This window comes from Indicator indicator, chromosome 31 (assembly GCF_027791375.1).
Source record: "Indicator indicator isolate 239-I01 chromosome 31, UM_Iind_1.1, whole genome shotgun sequence".
NCBI classification, from domain to species: domain Eukaryota; kingdom Metazoa; phylum Chordata; class Aves; order Piciformes; family Indicatoridae; genus Indicator; species Indicator indicator.
This window is the reverse complement of record NC_072040.1, coordinates 4,180,799-4,198,008: the sequence shown is the minus strand read 5'-3', so window position 1 is coordinate 4,198,008 and position 17,210 is coordinate 4,180,799. Positions and strand designations below refer to the sequence as shown.

General features: G+C 47.9%; 1 protein-coding gene across 1 annotated transcript in view; it reads left to right on the top strand.

Moving 5' to 3' along the window:
* Positions 1–17,210, top strand: part of ARFGEF1 (ADP ribosylation factor guanine nucleotide exchange factor 1) — a 49,616-nt gene that overhangs the window by 24,690 nt on the left and 7,716 nt on the right. Inside the window, exons 10-27 of the mRNA XM_054394653.1 lie at positions 2,111–2,345; positions 4,211–4,310; positions 4,550–4,689; positions 4,776–4,884; positions 5,252–5,453; positions 6,469–6,580; positions 7,648–7,853; positions 7,954–8,038; positions 8,700–8,871; positions 10,019–10,170; positions 10,969–11,097; positions 12,213–12,371; positions 12,745–12,895; positions 13,701–13,791; positions 14,532–14,572; positions 14,665–14,834; positions 16,129–16,280; positions 16,404–16,576. Coding sequence (XP_054250628.1) covers positions 2,111–2,345; positions 4,211–4,310; positions 4,550–4,689; positions 4,776–4,884; positions 5,252–5,453; positions 6,469–6,580; positions 7,648–7,853; positions 7,954–8,038; positions 8,700–8,871; positions 10,019–10,170; positions 10,969–11,097; positions 12,213–12,371; positions 12,745–12,895; positions 13,701–13,791; positions 14,532–14,572; positions 14,665–14,834; positions 16,129–16,280; positions 16,404–16,576 — 2,579 coding nt within the window. The remainder of the gene's footprint in view (positions 1–2,110; positions 2,346–4,210; positions 4,311–4,549; positions 4,690–4,775; positions 4,885–5,251; positions 5,454–6,468; positions 6,581–7,647; positions 7,854–7,953; positions 8,039–8,699; positions 8,872–10,018; positions 10,171–10,968; positions 11,098–12,212; positions 12,372–12,744; positions 12,896–13,700; positions 13,792–14,531; positions 14,573–14,664; positions 14,835–16,128; positions 16,281–16,403; positions 16,577–17,210) is intronic.

Here is a 17,210-nt window from a genome sequence, read left to right as displayed (position 1 = left end):
GTGACTTCTGGTGAGTCAAACATTCAGTGTTCATAGTGAAATTATTATTCAAAATAAAATCAGCTTTACAGTTCCAAGGTCTGACTCAAAGCAGGTAACTTAGACACTTTAATCACTGATCTGTGCTGTGGATTTAAGAAGCTGGGAAAAAATGTGATGTGGTAGAAAGGGCTTTGAAGGGTTAGCCCAGAACCATTCTCCAATTATTTCAGTGTGGAAAATCAGGACATTCAAAAGTGAAGACTGAGACATGAAGGTTTTTCTCTCACTAGTTCTGAGAATTCATCTTCCAGGAAATGCCATGAAAATCCTGGGGGTCACTGAGACTAAGCCTGGCCTTTTATTGAAGGCTTTAATGACTTCACTCCTCCTGGAAGAGCAGCAAGAGCTGTTGAGGCACTTGGAATATCTCCACTGGATCCATGGAGTCCTTGATGTTTGTATTGGGCTGAGGGGAGTCTCCACATGGAGCAAACTGGAGGAAACAGCATTTAGGGTAACAAGAATGAGCTGCAACGGCATCAGAAGATGTCTTATGGCTGGAGAAGTGCCTGGGGTGCTGAGGCACTGGTGGCTTTTTTAAGCTATTGCAAACATGCTGTAATGGGAAGAGGATGGGAGGACATGGAGAGCATCTTGAAAAGCCTTGGCTGCCTCTTGCAGCATCATCTGGCCAGGGAGAGTTGCTGGGAAGGCTTCAGTGAAAGTCTGGTTAAGGTCTAGGTAACTGCACTGCAGCTTTCTCCTACGAAGGCAAGACAGGGAGTTGAGACCAGGATTATGCTTCCCAGGACCTTGTGCAGTGTCTTTACTTCCTTTTTCCCTGGAGTAGAATAAAATGGAGGGGACACATCCTGAAGGTTCACTGAGTAGATTTTAGTCCTGAGGCTTGTTTTAAGTCAAGTGGGCTTTGCACAGCATACAGAATTGGTATGGCCTCAGCTGTGAGCTGGCAGCTGGGGGAAGCAGGCAATGATTGAGAATCTCTGCAGAGGTAGATTCCACATCTCAGAGCAAAGCGTGCTCTGGTCCTGTGCTGTCTGTGCTCAGTACAAACCCCAAGCCTTTTGCCTCAAAGGAGATTGGAATGGTTGCAGTGTCCACAGCCTGAGTTGTTTGTTTTTTTTTTTTTTTTTTTTGAGAACCTTCTCCAGGGAGCTGTTTTGGGGCATTTCATTAACTTGAAATGCTCTTCACAGTCTGGGCTGGGCTGTCCTTGTTCCTTCTGTTTCATAACTGTCCTCTGGCAGCTGGTGGCTGTTCAGTGGAACCTACTGACTGCCTTGCTGGGCAAGCTGTGTGTGTCTGCACCTGCTTCAGAAGAGCTGCAGGCCTCCTGGAGGTGGGCAGAGGTGAGAAGGCACCTCAGGAGTCTGAGGAGAGAATGCTCCCACCCAGACTGCTGCTTAAAGTGCAGTGGGTTTTCATAGCTGCAGATCTCCTCCTGTGTGGCTGGGGTTTTAGATGGGGCTCTGTTTCTGTGGTGTTAAAGCATAAATAGCAGCACTGTTCTGACTTGGAGCCTAACTTCAGTCTGACAGCAGAGTGATGCTGCTGTGGGGCACTTGACAGCCCTGCAGTTGCCTGACTTTGTTATTGCCACGTCTGAAGCAGACACATTCTGTGTCTTAGCTGCTCTTGGAGCGGGATGGGGAAACAAGACAGAGCACTGCAGGGTATGAAGAGATGGCCTGTGGGGTGGAGGGAGGTGAGGCAGTGCAGCCTCACTTGATGGTCCTTCAACTTCCTGGTGGAAGCAGAGGAGAAAGAGGAATTCCCACCTTTGCACAGTCAGGGCTTGGAGGTGGGCTGGGTGTTTTAGATGTGATCTTCTAAAAGGCCTTGAAAGGAAGGAATGCCTGCCCTCATCCTCTGGCCAGGGGGTTGCTGCTGTGCCCTAGAGGAGAGGAACTGGCAAAGCTTATTCTTGGCTGGAGATTGACCACTTCAGCCAACAACATCAACATCTCTTAATGACTTTGCACAGCAGGTTGTGTCACTTTGGGGTTTATTTCATGAACACATGGCCAAGTCCCTGTGGTGTGCCCTGGCTTTCTCCCTCAGGGTTTTGTTCCTCGTGGCTGATCTGCTGTGCCTTCTCTTGCTCTAGATCTCATGAGCTGCGATCCAAGATTCTGTCACTGCAGCTGCTGCTCTCCATCCTGCAAAATGCAGGCCCTGTCTTCAGGACTAATGAGATGTTCATTAATGCTATTAAGCAGTACCTTTGTGTTGCACTGTCAAAGAATGGAGTCTCATCAGTTCCAGAAGTTTTTGAGCTTTCACTGTCCATATTCCTCACCCTCCTCTCAAACTTCAAGACTCACCTAAAGATGCAGATCGAGGTAGGTGCCATCAGCTCACCTTCCCTTTGCTACCTTGCCCTTTGGGGAGTCACTGTCAATGCTGAAGCCTGCAGAGCACCCCTGAAGTCTGGAGGTCTGAAGTGTGTGTGAAAAGACTGAGAAATGTTGGCAGTGTTGCAGCTATGAGGAGTAGATGTGTGGCTGCTGTTGTGTGAGCTGATGTGTTGTGGCAGCCTTGGGGGAAGAGCCTCAGTTTGCCAGTGCCATGTCAGAAGGGGTTTGTGTTCTGATCATTTCTCAGGTTGTGTTGATGCCTGCTTGGGGAGGAAGCAGTAGTTTCCAGTACCATAGCTTGGACAGAAATGCAGCCTTGGTGAGGGACTGAATGTGCCTTGGAAACAGGATGTGTTTGGGAGACTTTGAGGACAAACTGTGTGTGCTCCACAAGGCTGTAGCACATGTGCAGCATTCAGCACAGCAGACACAGGGCTGAGCTGCTCTTGAGTCATACAGCCTGCTCCCACAACGTGCTGGACTCACCCAGTGCTCACACAGCTCACAAGCCACTGTGTAGGTTGTAAATGCACCACAGCCTGGCTTCCCTGACAGGCATTTGATGAGCTCCCATCACTGCTATCCTTGCCCCAAACCCCAAACAGCAAATGAAGGCATGTCTGAGGAAGATTGGACATAAGCTACCCTACACTATTGTAGGAGCTCCTAGAACATGGCAGATTAGGAGCATCACCCCATAGCAGGGCTGCAGTTCCTCCTCACAAACATGAAAGCTGAAAGCATCCATCAGTGACAACCCCCCAGGGACAGCAGTTTCTAGAAATTTCACTTTTTCCTGTTTGTGAGCTCAGAATTCCTCTCCTTCAGCTGCTGATCCTAAAGGTTATTCAGAAGGTGTGGGTGAAGTAGCTAACTTCAGATGCAGCTTCTTGGAGCTGCAAGGAGAGCCATATGCTCTCATTTCTGATCTGCAAAATCTGCGTTTTGGGCTTGGGGCTGCATTCTTCATCTGGGAGAGGAATGCTTGGCAGCATTTTTAAAGCATAGGTTGAGATTCTGCTGGAAGTGACCCTCCCTTTGTCCTTTGGCTTGAATGTTCAGCTAACACTACCCTCTGACAGCTCAAATTGAGTCATACTTTGATTGCATTTAATTGGATTTCTAAGTGGGTCAATGAATATATTTGCAGGCAATGAAATCCTGGCTCTCAGGGGATTTGGGGTTGTAATTTAGCTGTGCTCACCACTACCCCCTTTCACAGCTGTGAATAAAGGAGCTTAAAACCCTTAGTTTCAGTGAACCAAACCAGATAATTAGCTTTTTTCTGCTTTACTTTCCCAATATACCAGGGAGAAAGTCTGAGCTGTGAGACGAGTTGCAGCAAGTAACACAGTGCTACCATTTTTACATCTCTGAAATGTAAACAGTGCAGCTCTGAGAAGCTGCTCACTGCAAATGTGCTTGTCCAGAGCTGGCACCAGAAGCAGGAAGCCAGTTCTGCCTCAGAGATATCTCCATAGCATGCAGACCCTCCAGCTCCTTTCTTTTCTAGCTTAGAATTTTGGTTGAATTTTTATGCTTGAAACTTTTTTCTCTGTTCCATCAGTGACCTCCACAGCATTCCTGGATCTCCTGGTTTTATGTGATCAGAATACAAACTGAGTTGTTCAGCTGGGCAGAGCTCCACCACTCATTTAAGTAATAAATGAGATTCCTAATTCAAATGAGTCAAGCACAAGTTGTTTCCTCTTACCTTCCTTTTTTTCCCTTCTCTCCTGCACCTGCTTGCAGAATTGAGTCAGGGTATTTGCCATCCAAGTTAGTGTCTGTGTTTGTAATGGATATTTATGGTGTTTTTTTTTTCTCCCTCTTCCTGGAATATTTGTTAGGTTTTCTTCAAAGAAATTTTCCTGTATATCCTGGAGACTTCGACGAGCTCCTTTGATCACAAGTGGATGGTTATCCAAACGCTGACAAGGATATGTGCAGGTACTGAGGGCCCCTTGGCTCTGGTTCTTACAAGGCTGTGCTAAAGACCAAAGCTGGCCTTGCCTTTCACTGAGGATCGTTTCATTGTGGAGCCTCCTTCTCTGGAGAGATTCCAAACCCCCCTGGGTGACTGCTGTAGCAGGGGGGTTGGACTGGGTGGTCTCCAGAGGTCCCTTCTGACCTCTGCCATTCTGTGATCTGCTTTTAGACCAAGGCTGACCATGTCCTTTTGTTTGCAGATGCCCAGAGTGTAGTGGACATTTATGTGAACTATGACTGTGATTTAAATGCAGCAAATATATTTGAGAGGCTGGTTAATGACCTCTCCAAGATTGCCCAAGGAAGGGGTAGCCAAGAGCTTGGCATGTCCAATGTCCAGGTAAAACTCCCTTCAAACCTTTGCATTTCTTGGTTGAGCCTAAACTCTCCACACCACTGATGTATTGCTTTTGAAATCTTTTCTAGGAATTAAGTTTGAGAAAAAAAGGATTGGAATGCTTGGTATCAATCCTGAAGTGCATGGTGGAGTGGAGTAAGGATCAATATGTGAACCCCAATTCTCAGACAACGCTTGGTAAGACATGAGATGGATTTCTTCTGGCTTCAGTAAAGTGGTGCTGCAGCAGTTCAGTGTCCTCTGATACTGGTAGTACTGAAAAAGAGAGAGAGTAAGCTGTTTTCTGTAGTAGAAAGTTGTCTAAGTTGTCTTTTCTTGATTGTTTGAATTCCTAGAAAGGATCCTCCATGCTGTGTGGTAGTGTTGGGGGTTTTGTTGCTGTTTTCCTGACCAAAACAAAAGTAGAATGCTCATAGGAAAGCAAATAGGTCATTGAACATAACCCTGGTGACTTTCAGAAGCCTTCAGAGAGGAGCTGCAGAATAACCTGTAGGTTTAATGTCTTTTCACTGTATTTTTTTCTGTCACCCTTTCCAATTTACAGGCCAAGAAAAACCCATGGAACAAGAGAGCAATGAGACCAAGCACCCTGAGACAATTAATAGATATGGAAGCTTGAACTCCTTGGACTCCACAGCTTCATCAGGCATTGGCAGTTACAGCACACAGATGTCTGGCACTGACAACCCAGAGCAGTTTGAAGTCCTAAAGCAACAAAAGGAAATAATAGAACAAGGAATTGACTTGTGAGTGCCCTTTTCTCACCTGTGGGAGGGGGGATTCTTTTAGAGCTATGAAGATTCCTGGGTGTTTCTTCCTTCTCCTCATAGATACTCATCCTGTGTTAGGAAAAAAACTCTGGATGTAACAGCACTTGCTCTGGTGAATGGTGCTGAATGGTGTCCCCTTTGGAGCCTGTCAGCAGGGGTTTATGTTAACCTAATTCCTCTCAGCTAGAAGATGAGTACTCTGAATGTTTCCTTTTTCTGCAGCCCTGCTTGACTAGAGATCAGATTTTTGTGTTTGGATGAGATTTGTGATCAGTTGGATGTGCTCTGGTTTAGGGCACACAGTGCTGGTGGAAGTGCTGCTGTGCTTAAGCTGCTGCTTCCTTCTCATTAACCTGCCATAATGAGGAGGATAATAAACTTTCTCAGTGCAGTCTGACATGCATCTTCTGCCTGATTCCAGCCTTGTCACCTAACCTTCTTGCTGAGGTCACTTTATGCAGACATGAGTTTGTTGTTGTATAGCACTCAGCCCCTGAACAAACCTGTCTCAGCCTTCCAGGGTTCAGTGTCTGTGTTGCCCGGTTCTATGTCCTGTCCATTTCCATCCTTATAGGCAGCTTGTGGATTTCTTGGCTGTTTCACAGACTAAACCAGAAGACAACAGAGTGTAGTTGTTCCTTTTCAAGCCGAGAGTTTGCTGTTTCTGTGGAATACATTTTTCTTCACAAGTGCCAGAGTAAATGATAGTGTTAAGCTCTCTGTACTGGGAACTGCTTGGAGGCCATGCTGGCAGTTAACAGAGCAAAGATGAATATGAGGCTGCTTACAGGGGAAATAAAAAGCCATAAAATCATGCAGTGATAAAGGGAATACACAGGGAATAATCATTCCTGTCTGATGCATAGTTTGATAAAGCAAACATATTTAATAGGTAGATTGTCAATGCCTGGTCCAGAATCATTGGATCTTTTTACTGCAGGCTTTGTGCATGGGTCAAAAAGGGTTAACTCTCCTGATTTCACTTGTACAGATTCAACAAGAAACCAAAGAGGGGGATTCAGTACCTGCAAGAGCAAGGAATGCTTGGCACTACTCCTGAAGACATTGCTCAGTTCTTGCATCAAGAGGAAAGATTAGATTCAGTAAGAAAGCTGCTTTCCTGATGGCTATTTCTGCTCCCCTGATGTTGTTACAGTCATTGCCAGTCACCTGCTGGTGGTTTAAAGTGTCTGACATTAGTGTACAGTGAGGAGAAGGAAACCTCTTAGAAATCTGTGAGCTCAAAGAGTTTGGAGTATGCATTGGAGCTGTACTCAGTGAAGTGTAAAGGAAAAGTCTGACCTGCTTGAGCTGTCTCACAGCTTGTTCTTGGTTACCAGTCCAGCTAGAGGCAGCTCACTAAACTCAGTCCAGTAAGGGGCTGCCAGAAGTGACTGTCCTCCAGCTAACAGTAACCTGGTACAGCCACATGAGAAGCATTTTCTACTGCCTCCCAAAGGAGTTATTTAATCTAGGTTAGTTCTTTGGCTTTATTTACACTTAGCAGCTGTGGCTGGACTTGGGAGGGTCCTGCAATGTTTGGCTGAGAAGAGTGGGGGTAGCTCATGTTGGTGGTGTCATGTAGAGCTTGGCCTTCTGAGCCAGCAATCTGCACCATCCTACTCAGCAGCCAGCCCCACTGTTTCCTGAGGAGAGGCTGGCATATGGCCATGCTTCAGCATGGCTGAAGTCCTGCATTTCAGTGCTGAGACTTCAATCAGCCATCAAAACACATTTTTATCTCAGTTTGCATACACATCCTTACCAGAATGCACAGTAATTTCACTGTGCTGTGTTGCATTGACAGTGATCAGCTCAGAGGCAGCAGCTGGTTGTAGCTGAGCATCTCTGGTGTCTGTTGGAGATCTGTGCTGCAGTGGGAATCAAGTTGAGGTTACTAAGGTTTGAATTACTGGTGTAAGTTTCCCAACTGCAAAAATCATTCCATCAGGGCAAATTCAATCATTGGCAATGCCAAGCAGTGGAAAGGGGAGGCAGGTGGGAGCATCTAGGAGCCTTATGACGGAGTATGAGGCCAAAATGCTGTGCTTGAGAGGAGAAGCAGGACCGTGTCTGAGCTGACTGCCTGCAGGCAGCGTGACTCTGGGAATCTCCCCTGGCTTTGTCCCAGGGCAAGTGCAGTAAGTTGGCTTTTCTGTTCTGGTTGCAGACTCAGGTTGGGGAGTTCCTGGGAGACAATGACAAGTTCAACAAGGAGGTGATGTATGCTTACGTGGACCAGCACGACTTCTCAGCCAAGGACTTTGTCTCGGCCCTGCGCATGTTCCTGGAGGGCTTCCGCCTGCCGGGAGAGGCACAGAAAATCGATCGCCTGATGGAGAAGTTTGCTGCTAGATACTTAGAATGTAACCAAGGGTGAGCCAAGCTTTGTCCCCACAGCTTTGGGGAGCTCAATAATAACTGACAAGTCCTAACCTGTTCCATTTGCTGCTCTTTTTCTCCTGCTCCCCTCCAGGCAAACTCTCTTTGCCAGTGCAGATACTGCCTACGTTTTAGCCTACTCAATTATCATGCTGACAACAGATCTGCACAGTCCACAGGTGAGCTGCTGGGAGAGCATTTGGGTAGTCCACAGACATCTCACTTCATAGATTCACAGAATGGGTTGGGTGGGAAAGGACCTTAAAGATCATCCAGTTCTGACTCCCTGCCATGGGCAGGGACACCTTCAACCAGCCCAGGTTGCTCAAGGCCTCATCCATCCTGGCCTTGAACACCTCCAGGGAGAAGGCAGCCACAGCCTCCCTGGGCAACCTGTTCCAGTGTCACCCCACCCTCACTGTCAAGAATTTCTCCCTAATCTCTGTCTCAGTCTCCCCTCTTCTAGCTCAAAGCCATAGCCCTTCATCCTGGCACTACAAGCCCTTGCAAAGAGTCACTCTCCAGCCACCTTCTAGGCCCCCTTGAGGTGCTGGAAGGCTGCTCTGAGGTCTCCCTGCAGCTTTCTCTTCTCCAGGCTGATCAGCCTCAACTCTCCCAGCTTGTCCCCATAGGGAAGGTTCTCCAGCCTAATGTCCAGGTGGCCTTGCCTTGATTTGTAGATGTGATAGTGTAGTGCTGCATGTGTTGGCTTCTTGTCTTCTGCATCAGCAGGCTTGGCCTTCATGGTAACTTTGCATCTGTTGGGGATTGGGAGTATTTTGCTAACTGTTATGAACATACCTTCTCTGCTGATACTGATAGCCTCTTTCTGGCTTTCAGGTTAAGAATAAAATGACAAAAGAGCAGTATATTAAAATGAACAGAGGTATCAATGACAGCAAAGATCTCCCTGAAGAATATTTGTCTGCAATCTATAATGAAATAGCTGGCAAGAAGATTTCCATGAAGGAAACAAAGGAATTAACAATACCAACCAAATCCACCAAGCAAAGTGAGTAGCTGCAGTCTCAGCTGGCTTTCAGCTGTGGGCTCTCCAGTTTCACAAAGCTCTCCCCTTTTTAGAATGAGAGATGAGTGAAGTGAGCACCACTGCACTAAAAATGGGTCCCAACTTCCAGTTTCATATCCTTTGCTCTCAACACAAAGACATGGTTCTGCCTTCAGACCTGTGCTCTATGCAGCTGCCGCTTTTCACACCTCTGTGCATCTGAGCTCCTGGTGCTGCACTGAGCGTGGGGAGGGCAAGTTTTGCTGAACAGCAGCACAGGGAAAGGCACCTGAAGGCTTTATGCAGTAAAGATGTTGCTGGCAGACATTGTGCCTTCCGTTTCCCAGGACACTGCTGTGCTTTCCAGCCTCATCTTCCCAAACTCTGCATTATTTGGTGTGTAGGCTTCTACCTTGTGCACTTCTAAAATTCATTACCTTGTCCTCTCTCAAACGCAGACAAACTGGTTTGTCTTGCTCCATGTGAAGATTCAGCTGTTATTCCTTCCAGCTTTATCTCTAGAGGACATTCAGAGTCTTGTCTTCTGGTCACATTTGTGTGCTCCCAGGCCCTGGGAACAGATTGGTTACAGGAAGAAGGAACCCCTCTTACTTTCAGCCTTCATTTAATTATCATAATGGGTTTGTTGTCATTTTAAAGGAGCTGATGATTACTTTCTACTTGAGGTTCTCCTTCTTGATGAGATGGAGGTACCATTAGTGAAATGAAAAGGTAATTAAGGCAGTTCTGCCTCAGAAAAAGGCTGGCCACTTACTCTTGTTGTTGTCTGTGCTGATGGATCACTAAGAACCTTCAGCTCACTTTGCATTTAGCTTAGTGGATGTGATATTTATCTTGTCAGTTGAGGTAATGGAAAAAAGGTTTGTTGTGCAAAGCCAGAGATCCTCTAAGGGTTTAAAACGAGGTGATTTCCTACAGAAGTGTCTTCAGTTAGTTATCTACGTTGCAAAATAATAATAATAATCATCATCATCATCTTCTCCTGCTGGTGTGGTAATTCTAGCAAGTAAAGATCACTTAAAAAAAAAAAAAAAAGATGAGTGTGGTACTTAATGAAAAATGATCCTCAGGGTTCCTGAGGGTGCCATGGCTCAAAGATGCAGAGATGAGAGGAAAGATGTGTTCACAGGTGTTGCTAGTGAGAAGCAGAGGAGGCTGCTGTACAACCTGGAAATGGAACAAATGGCCAAAACAGCCAAAGCCCTGATGGAGGCAGTGAGCCACGTGCAGGCTCCTTTCACCAGCGCAACGCACCTGGAGCACGTCAGGCCCATGTTCAAGGTGAGAGGCATGGCTGGGGAAAGCACACAGTCCCTAAACACAAAATACTGACTGACAGGACCTGTTGGAAGCAGTAAAGATTTGTGTCTGCTCCTTTGGATGTTTTCTAAGCTACTGAACTTGCCACAAGAGAGAAGGGATTTTGAATCTTCTACTCCAGTTCTTTTACCTGGGGATTTAGCATCTTGATGTAGTGGAGGAGTTAGGAGAAGCTGTTGAGGGGAGAAAGTACAGAGAGTAGTTAAAGTTGAAGTGATAGGATTTGTATTAGTGAAAAATAAGAGTTACAGAAGTGAGCAATGACTGAACTCAGCTCCTTGTTTTGAGTCCCTCCTGCTGCTTCATTGCGTTTTGCAGAAGCAAACTGATACCTCCCACCATGAAGGAATCTGTTACACACTGTGGTTCTTGCAGTGACTGCTGACTATCATTTGCACAATGAGAGATAAAGATAAAGCTTATCCTGGGAATACCCAAACTCCATGGACATCTGACTGACACAGCTCTGGGGTTTGGTGTTTTCCAGCTGGCTGAGTGTGTTGGTTGCTAAGGGAGGTTGCTTCCAAGGGGAGCATCAATCTGCATCACTTTTATTCTGTTTCATGTCTTCTCTAACCATACTTCTGTCCAGTTCTGTCTCATGTCCATTCTGTTCCATTTCCTTCTTGGCAAAGGCAACCCCAAGATTGATGCTGTGAGCAGAGGGTGGTGTTTCCCCTTTAGCAAGGGTTGGCTCTGTAACATTCCCTTCGAACAGCAGCAGCTGCTAATGAGACTTTCCTTCTGTGCATGTTCCAGCTGGCATGGACACCTTTTCTGGCTGCCTTCAGTGTGGGTCTGCAGGACTGTGATGACACAGAAGTGGCCTCTCTTTGTCTGGAGGGCATACGCTGTGCCATCAGGATCGCCTGCATCTTCAACATCCAGGTAACAAAACAGAGACAAAGCTTTGAGTTGGGCACCAGAAGAACCTTAGTGGGCTTCTGAGAGCTGCTGGGGCTAAGCGATGCAGTACCTGGAGGCCCCCTGCTTCTGTAGTTGCTGCTTCACCTGATACTTGGCTGGAAGTGGTTTAAATGAAGTGACCTTTCTCTTTCCTGGTGTGTTGTGCTGAGTGAGCCATGCCCAGCTACTGGATTGCTGTTTCCCCACAAGCTGACTGCTTTTGTGTCCCAGTCCTTTTCTTCTGGCTTTATGTCAGAGCTGTTTAGCTTTGTGGTGGTGTTCCATGAAATCAGCCTTTCTGCCCTGTTTCATAAGTTAAATAATGTGGCTGTGAACTGTTTGAAATGCTGCTCTCAACTTCAGAGAGATTAGACTTATGTGAGACTTCTATAATTGGCTCCCGTTTTAGCAGTTATGGCACTGGAAATGTCATTCCTGATGTAATGTAGGAATGTCTCTTGCATTAAGCACAATGCCAAGAATTCTAGACTCTCTGGCTCCAGAGGGGAATTCTGATCAAACCTGAGGGCTTTATTTGCCTTTTAGTTGATTCTTTTAAAACCATCAGCAGTGAATGTACAGCTCTCTGTTAATGCTGAAGGGAGTGCTGGGCTGCCATAAGGCCATTGCAGGCATAGCTGAAGAGAGGAGCAAGCAGAATTCAATTTTGATTGACAGAATCAGAGAAGGGTTGGAAGGCACCTTAAAGGTCATCCAGTTCCAACCCCCTGCCATGGGCAGGGACACCTCTCAACTAGATTCAGCTGCTCAAGGCCTCACCCAGCCTGGCCTTGAACGCCCCCAGGCAAGGAGGCATCCACAGCCTCCCTGGGCAGCAGAGTCTTAACCACCCTCCTACTGAAGAACTTCTTCCTCAGCTCCAGTCTAACCCTGCTCTGCCTCAGCTTCAAACCTTCAAACCATTCCCCCTTGTCCTGTCTCTAGACACCCTCTAGACATCCCTCTGCAGCCTTCTGGAGGATCCCTTCAAGTATTGGAAGGCAGCTCTAAGGTCCCCCCAGAGTATTCTCCAGAAACTGAGAAAATACTTAAGGCAATTCTTAATTCTTTTTTGTTTTCCTTTCTCTCATTTGCAGCTGGAGAGGGATGCCTATGTGCAAGCACTAGCAAGGTTTACCTTGCTGACAGTGAGCTCTGGTATTACTGAGATGAAGCAGAAGAACATTGACACAATTAAAACCCTCATCACGGTGGCTCACACAGATGGAAACTATTTAGGAAATTCCTGGCACGAGGTAGGGAAGTCATTTGTACTGGAGCTGTAAGGGAGCACATGTGCTGGGTTGGAACGCAGCAGCTAATTGTGTGTGCAGAAATACAGGGGCTCAGGGAAGTGCCAAGGGTATCCTTTTGTACCTGCATTATGTGGGCTTGCACATTATGCAGCCAATTAAAGTAGCAAAACATGTCCAAGTGAGACATGAAATTGGGAAAGACTAATCCAATAGTGCTCAAATTATTCATTTGAGAGAGAGGAACAGCAATACTTGGCTGACCTTGAGCCTTCCAAATCCTTTTCTTTTAAAGCTCTGCCCAAAGATTATTTTTACTGTTTATTTACTATTTCAGATTGCTTTTTGTTGCTGACTTCTTTCTTCTCTGGAACAGATTCTGAAGTGCATCAGCCAGCTGGAGCTGGCACAGCTGATAGGCACTGGAGTGAAGCCTCGCTACATCTCAGGGACAGTGCGTGGCAGGGAAGGCTCTTTCACTGGAACAAAGGATCAGGCACCTGATGAGTTTGTGGGGCTGGGCCTGGGTAAGTAATGCAGAAATGAGAGGCTTGGCTGAGCTGGCTTTGCTCAAAGATTGCCCTTCATTCCCATGGTTGGTGACTCTGAGGCTCAGAGGTGAGACCATGAGTACTTGTGAAAGTGTCTTGGGCTTTGAACAGACCGTGCCTGGGGCTGGGAAGTTTGCTTTGCTCTGTGAAGTGTTATTGCTAAGATGGGAGAGTGGCAAGTGCAGGAAAATGATAGAATATTGATGAGCCTTCCTGTCTCAGGTGTCTCACTGGAAATGAAAGCTCCTTTGATTGTGAGCTGATGATTTCCATTGTTGTAATTGCAGAAAGGGATTAGGGAGTGACAAGGAAAAAGGGAAAAGCTCTTTCATTGCTGCTCAGAGGCTCAACTGCCTCCACAGGGCTCTGGGCAATCTGCTTTAGCAGAGGATGTCCCTGCTGACTGCAGGGTGGTTGGACTGGATGATCTTTGGAGGTCCATTCCAACCCAAACCATTCTATGGCTCTGTTGAAATAGAGCTGACCAAAGAATCTTGGCTGGTGGCAGGGCCAGGCTGAGGCACTGCAGTGGTAGTGCAGCAAGGCTTTGAGCAGACAGCTTGCTGTGTGCAGGTTGCTGTGTGCAGGCTGAGCTCCCTGCTGAGAGGCTTGGCAAGAAGTGCACAATACCCAAACCATGTGGGAGATAAATTCTGGTTCCTCCTCTGCTTGGGTTGATGACTTACAAATATATTTAATTGTAGTGGCAGTGGCACAACTTCTCTTCTTCCTCCTTCCCAGCCCTTGCTCTTAGCCACTGTTCACATTTTGTGCCCTGCAGTGGGAGGCAATGTGGACTGGAAGCAGATAGCAAGCATCCAGGAGTCCATCGGTGAGACGAGCTCCCAGAGCGTGGTGGTGGCTGTGGACAGGTATGGTGTGAAACTCAGGCTCTCCAAGCACTGCTGGGCTGCCCTGTGCTAAGAGGACAGTGTTGGTGTGCCCCTGGTTGGAAAAAAAAAAAAAACAAAAACAGAATATTACTGCATTTAAGGGCTTTTGTGGGTTGGGGTTTGTCTATGGAGCAGGAGGAACAGAGCAAAGCTTAAGCAAGCAACCTTCCGCTGGTAGGAAATTGTTAGAGGAGAGTTGCAGGAAAAGGCTGTCCAGGGAATCTTGATTTGCTCTTTATGGTAACACACCCCAGAATCCTATGGTGGGGGTTGGAAGGGACCTCTGGAGGTTATCCAGTCCAGCCCCCTGTCAAAGCAGGGCACCCACAGCAGCTTGCCCAGGAGCACAATGGCCAGGGGTGGTTGGAAGCTCTCCAGAGAAGGAGACTCCACAACCTCTCTGGGTAGCCTGCTCCAGGGCTCCAGCACCCTCACAGCAAAGAACTTTCTCCTGTTGAGATGGAACCTCCTGTGAGGGTGGTGAGACATTGGAACAGGTTGCCCAGGGAGGTTGTGGCTGCCCCGCCTCCCTGGAGGTTGTTCAGGGCCAGGTTGGATGAGGCCTTGAGCAACCTGGGCTGGTGGGAGGTGTCTCTGCCCATGGCAGGGGGTTGGAACTGGATGATCTTGAAGGTCCCATTCTGTGCTTTCTGTGGTTTTCAACCCTGAAGACCTTTCCTAGGAGCTGCTGTAACCATGTCCTCTCCTGCCCTTCACAGGATATTCACAGGGTCCACGAGGCTGGATGGCAATGCCATTGGTGAGTGTCCTTCTCCTGCCCTGTGAGCAGCAAAGCAGCTTTGCCCTCAGCCTGAGGAGAAGGCTGCATTAAAACCTCTGCTCACTCCACAGTGGACTTCGTGCGCTGGCTCTGTGCCGTGTCCATGGATGAGCTGCTCTCTGCCACCCACCCACGGATGTTCAGCCTGCAGAAGATTGTGGAGATCTCCTACTACAACATGGGCAGGATAAGGCTGCAGTGGTCTAGGATCTGGGAGGTCATTGGGGATCATTTCAATAAGGTATCCCTCTTGATTAGACTCTCTGCTCCTTCACTGTCAGTACAAATGTGGCTCAGAGGTCTGTTGGACAATCAGGTGTCTGAACTGCGCTGGGTTTGCTCTCCCTTTCTGTAAGCTCCTTGCTCTCTAGAAGGTCCTTTCTCCACCACTAAGACCACCCCATAGGTCAGCTCCACCTCTGACATCATCTGCTTGCTCATAATTATGTCCCAAGTAGGTCAGAGTTGGGGTTTGATGGCATCTTCACGCTCAATGTGAAGCTCTGGAGGTGCCTTCAAGGTCACTTGGCCCATGATAACATCCCAGGTCAGGATAGAACTTAGCAAAAACCCAGAAAAAACTTGTCAGACTGGAGATGTCTGTGTGATGGTTTTAAGACTGTCTTTTTAATTTTTCTTCACCAAGTTGGAGCAGGGAAAGTGAAAGAATGTAAATAAATCACTCGTGGGTGTAAGAAAGCAAAATAATGATTATTCTAAACACTTCCATTGGAGAGAGAGAAATGTTTAAGAACTTCTACTCCAAACAAGGGTGGGGAGTTGGGCAGTCTCAGCTTGCTGGGCTTCTGTCTGCTGCTGCTTTTCTGGCTGAAGATAAGACACTGACCATGACAAGCTAAGTCTGACAGCCTCTCTGCCTTCTGCCAGGGGGGCCTGGGGGGGAGGCCCCTTGGGGGAAGCGAAGGGGGCCTGGTTGTGCTTTTCTGTTGTACATATTTGTGAGTGCTGTGACTAGTGTCTGTTTGTACTGATTCATTGCATTGCATCACAGATTGCAGACTTGCTTGTAAACACAGCTTGCATCTGCTTCCAGAGTGAGCTAGCCTGGTCCTTGTCGGTGTGGGATGGGGATTTCAGCTCTCACACTGGTACAGTCTGACAGAAGGCAGAGGTGCACAACACAACAGATGTCAGAGCAGGATATGAAATTATTTATCAGGCCCTGGGTCTAGCACTGGCTGCCTTGGGTTGTCTTCTAATTTTGGGGATGTTTTGTGAAGTTCGGGAGCAGAAGTTGTCTTCTGTTGCTGTCTAAGCTGACTGTTTACAAGCATTTGTAGTACACCTTGTGGGAGGCTTTCTGGGCACCTTGCTGGTTCTTAGCAAGTGTGCAGTGCTGGAGCACAGAAGCGTAGCAAGCAGCTGGAGCTGGGCAGGGACTGCTGGATGGCTCCAGCAGCCTGGCTACCGAGCTGGCTGCTGCTCCGTGTTGTGAAGCTCTCAGCTCTGGTATCAAATGGGAAGGCACTTTGGGCTGAATCCATAAGAACTCTGTTTCTCCACTCCCTCCCCAGGTTGGCTGCAATCCCAATGAAGATGTTGCTATCTTTGCAGTGGACTCATTAAGACAATTGTCAATGAAGTTCCTGGAGAAGGGGGAGCTGGCTAACTTCCGCTTCCAGAAGGACTTCCTCAGACCCTTCGAGCACATCATGAAGAGAAACAGGTACCAGCAGGCAGCAGCTGGGCTGCCTGGCACGGGGAGCAGCAGCTCTGCACTCCGTGGTGCCAGTGCTTTGGCACTGCTGCTGGGGTGGTGTTTGCTCAGGGGTGCTGTGCCCTGCTGCAGGTCTCCCACCATCCGGGACATGGTGGTGCGCTGCATTGCCCAGATGGTCAACTCCCAGGCGGCCAACATCCGCTCAGGCTGGAAAAACATCTTCTCAGTCTTTCACCTGGCAGCCTCAGACCAGGATGAGAGCATTGTGGAGCTGGCATTCCAGACCACAGGACACATTGTCAGTGAGTATTGATCCCCAGCACGGGGTGCCACGGGAGGCTGAGGAGCTTTGGCTCCTACAGGCTTTGTACAAAGCAGGGAGTGACAGCCTAAGGGGGGATGGCTTCAGGCTGGAGGGAGCTGGATTGAGATGAGGTATTAGGAGGAAATTCTTCCCCATGAGGCTGGGGAGGCACTGGAACAGGTTGCCCAGAGAAGCTGTGGAGCCTGGAAGTGTTGAAAGCCAGATTGGATGTGGCCCTGAACAACTTGGTCCAGTAGAAGGTGTCTTTAGGGTATTAGGTGATCTTCAAGGTCTCTCCCAGACCAAACCATCGTGTGGTGATCTGTCCCCTCTCTGGGCAAGCCACCCCATGGCCCCATGTGTCTGTGCTTTCTGGAGCCCTCTCCAGCTCTGGGCACACCAGGCAGTGTTCAGCTGTAGCCTGTGGCTCTGTTCTTGCTTGACTGTTCAGTTGCCCTCCTTTAGATGGTCCTTTGATGTGTTTCAGACACCTATTTTCTGTCCCAGTAGGATGCCCTCTGGGTGATGTTGGTTGTTTGCTGCAGCATTCATTGTTTCAGGTTTTGCTGCTCCTCAGGCCTTTGACAGCACCAGTCAGTGCCTCAGTCTCTTGTGGCTGCTCTCCCAGTCAG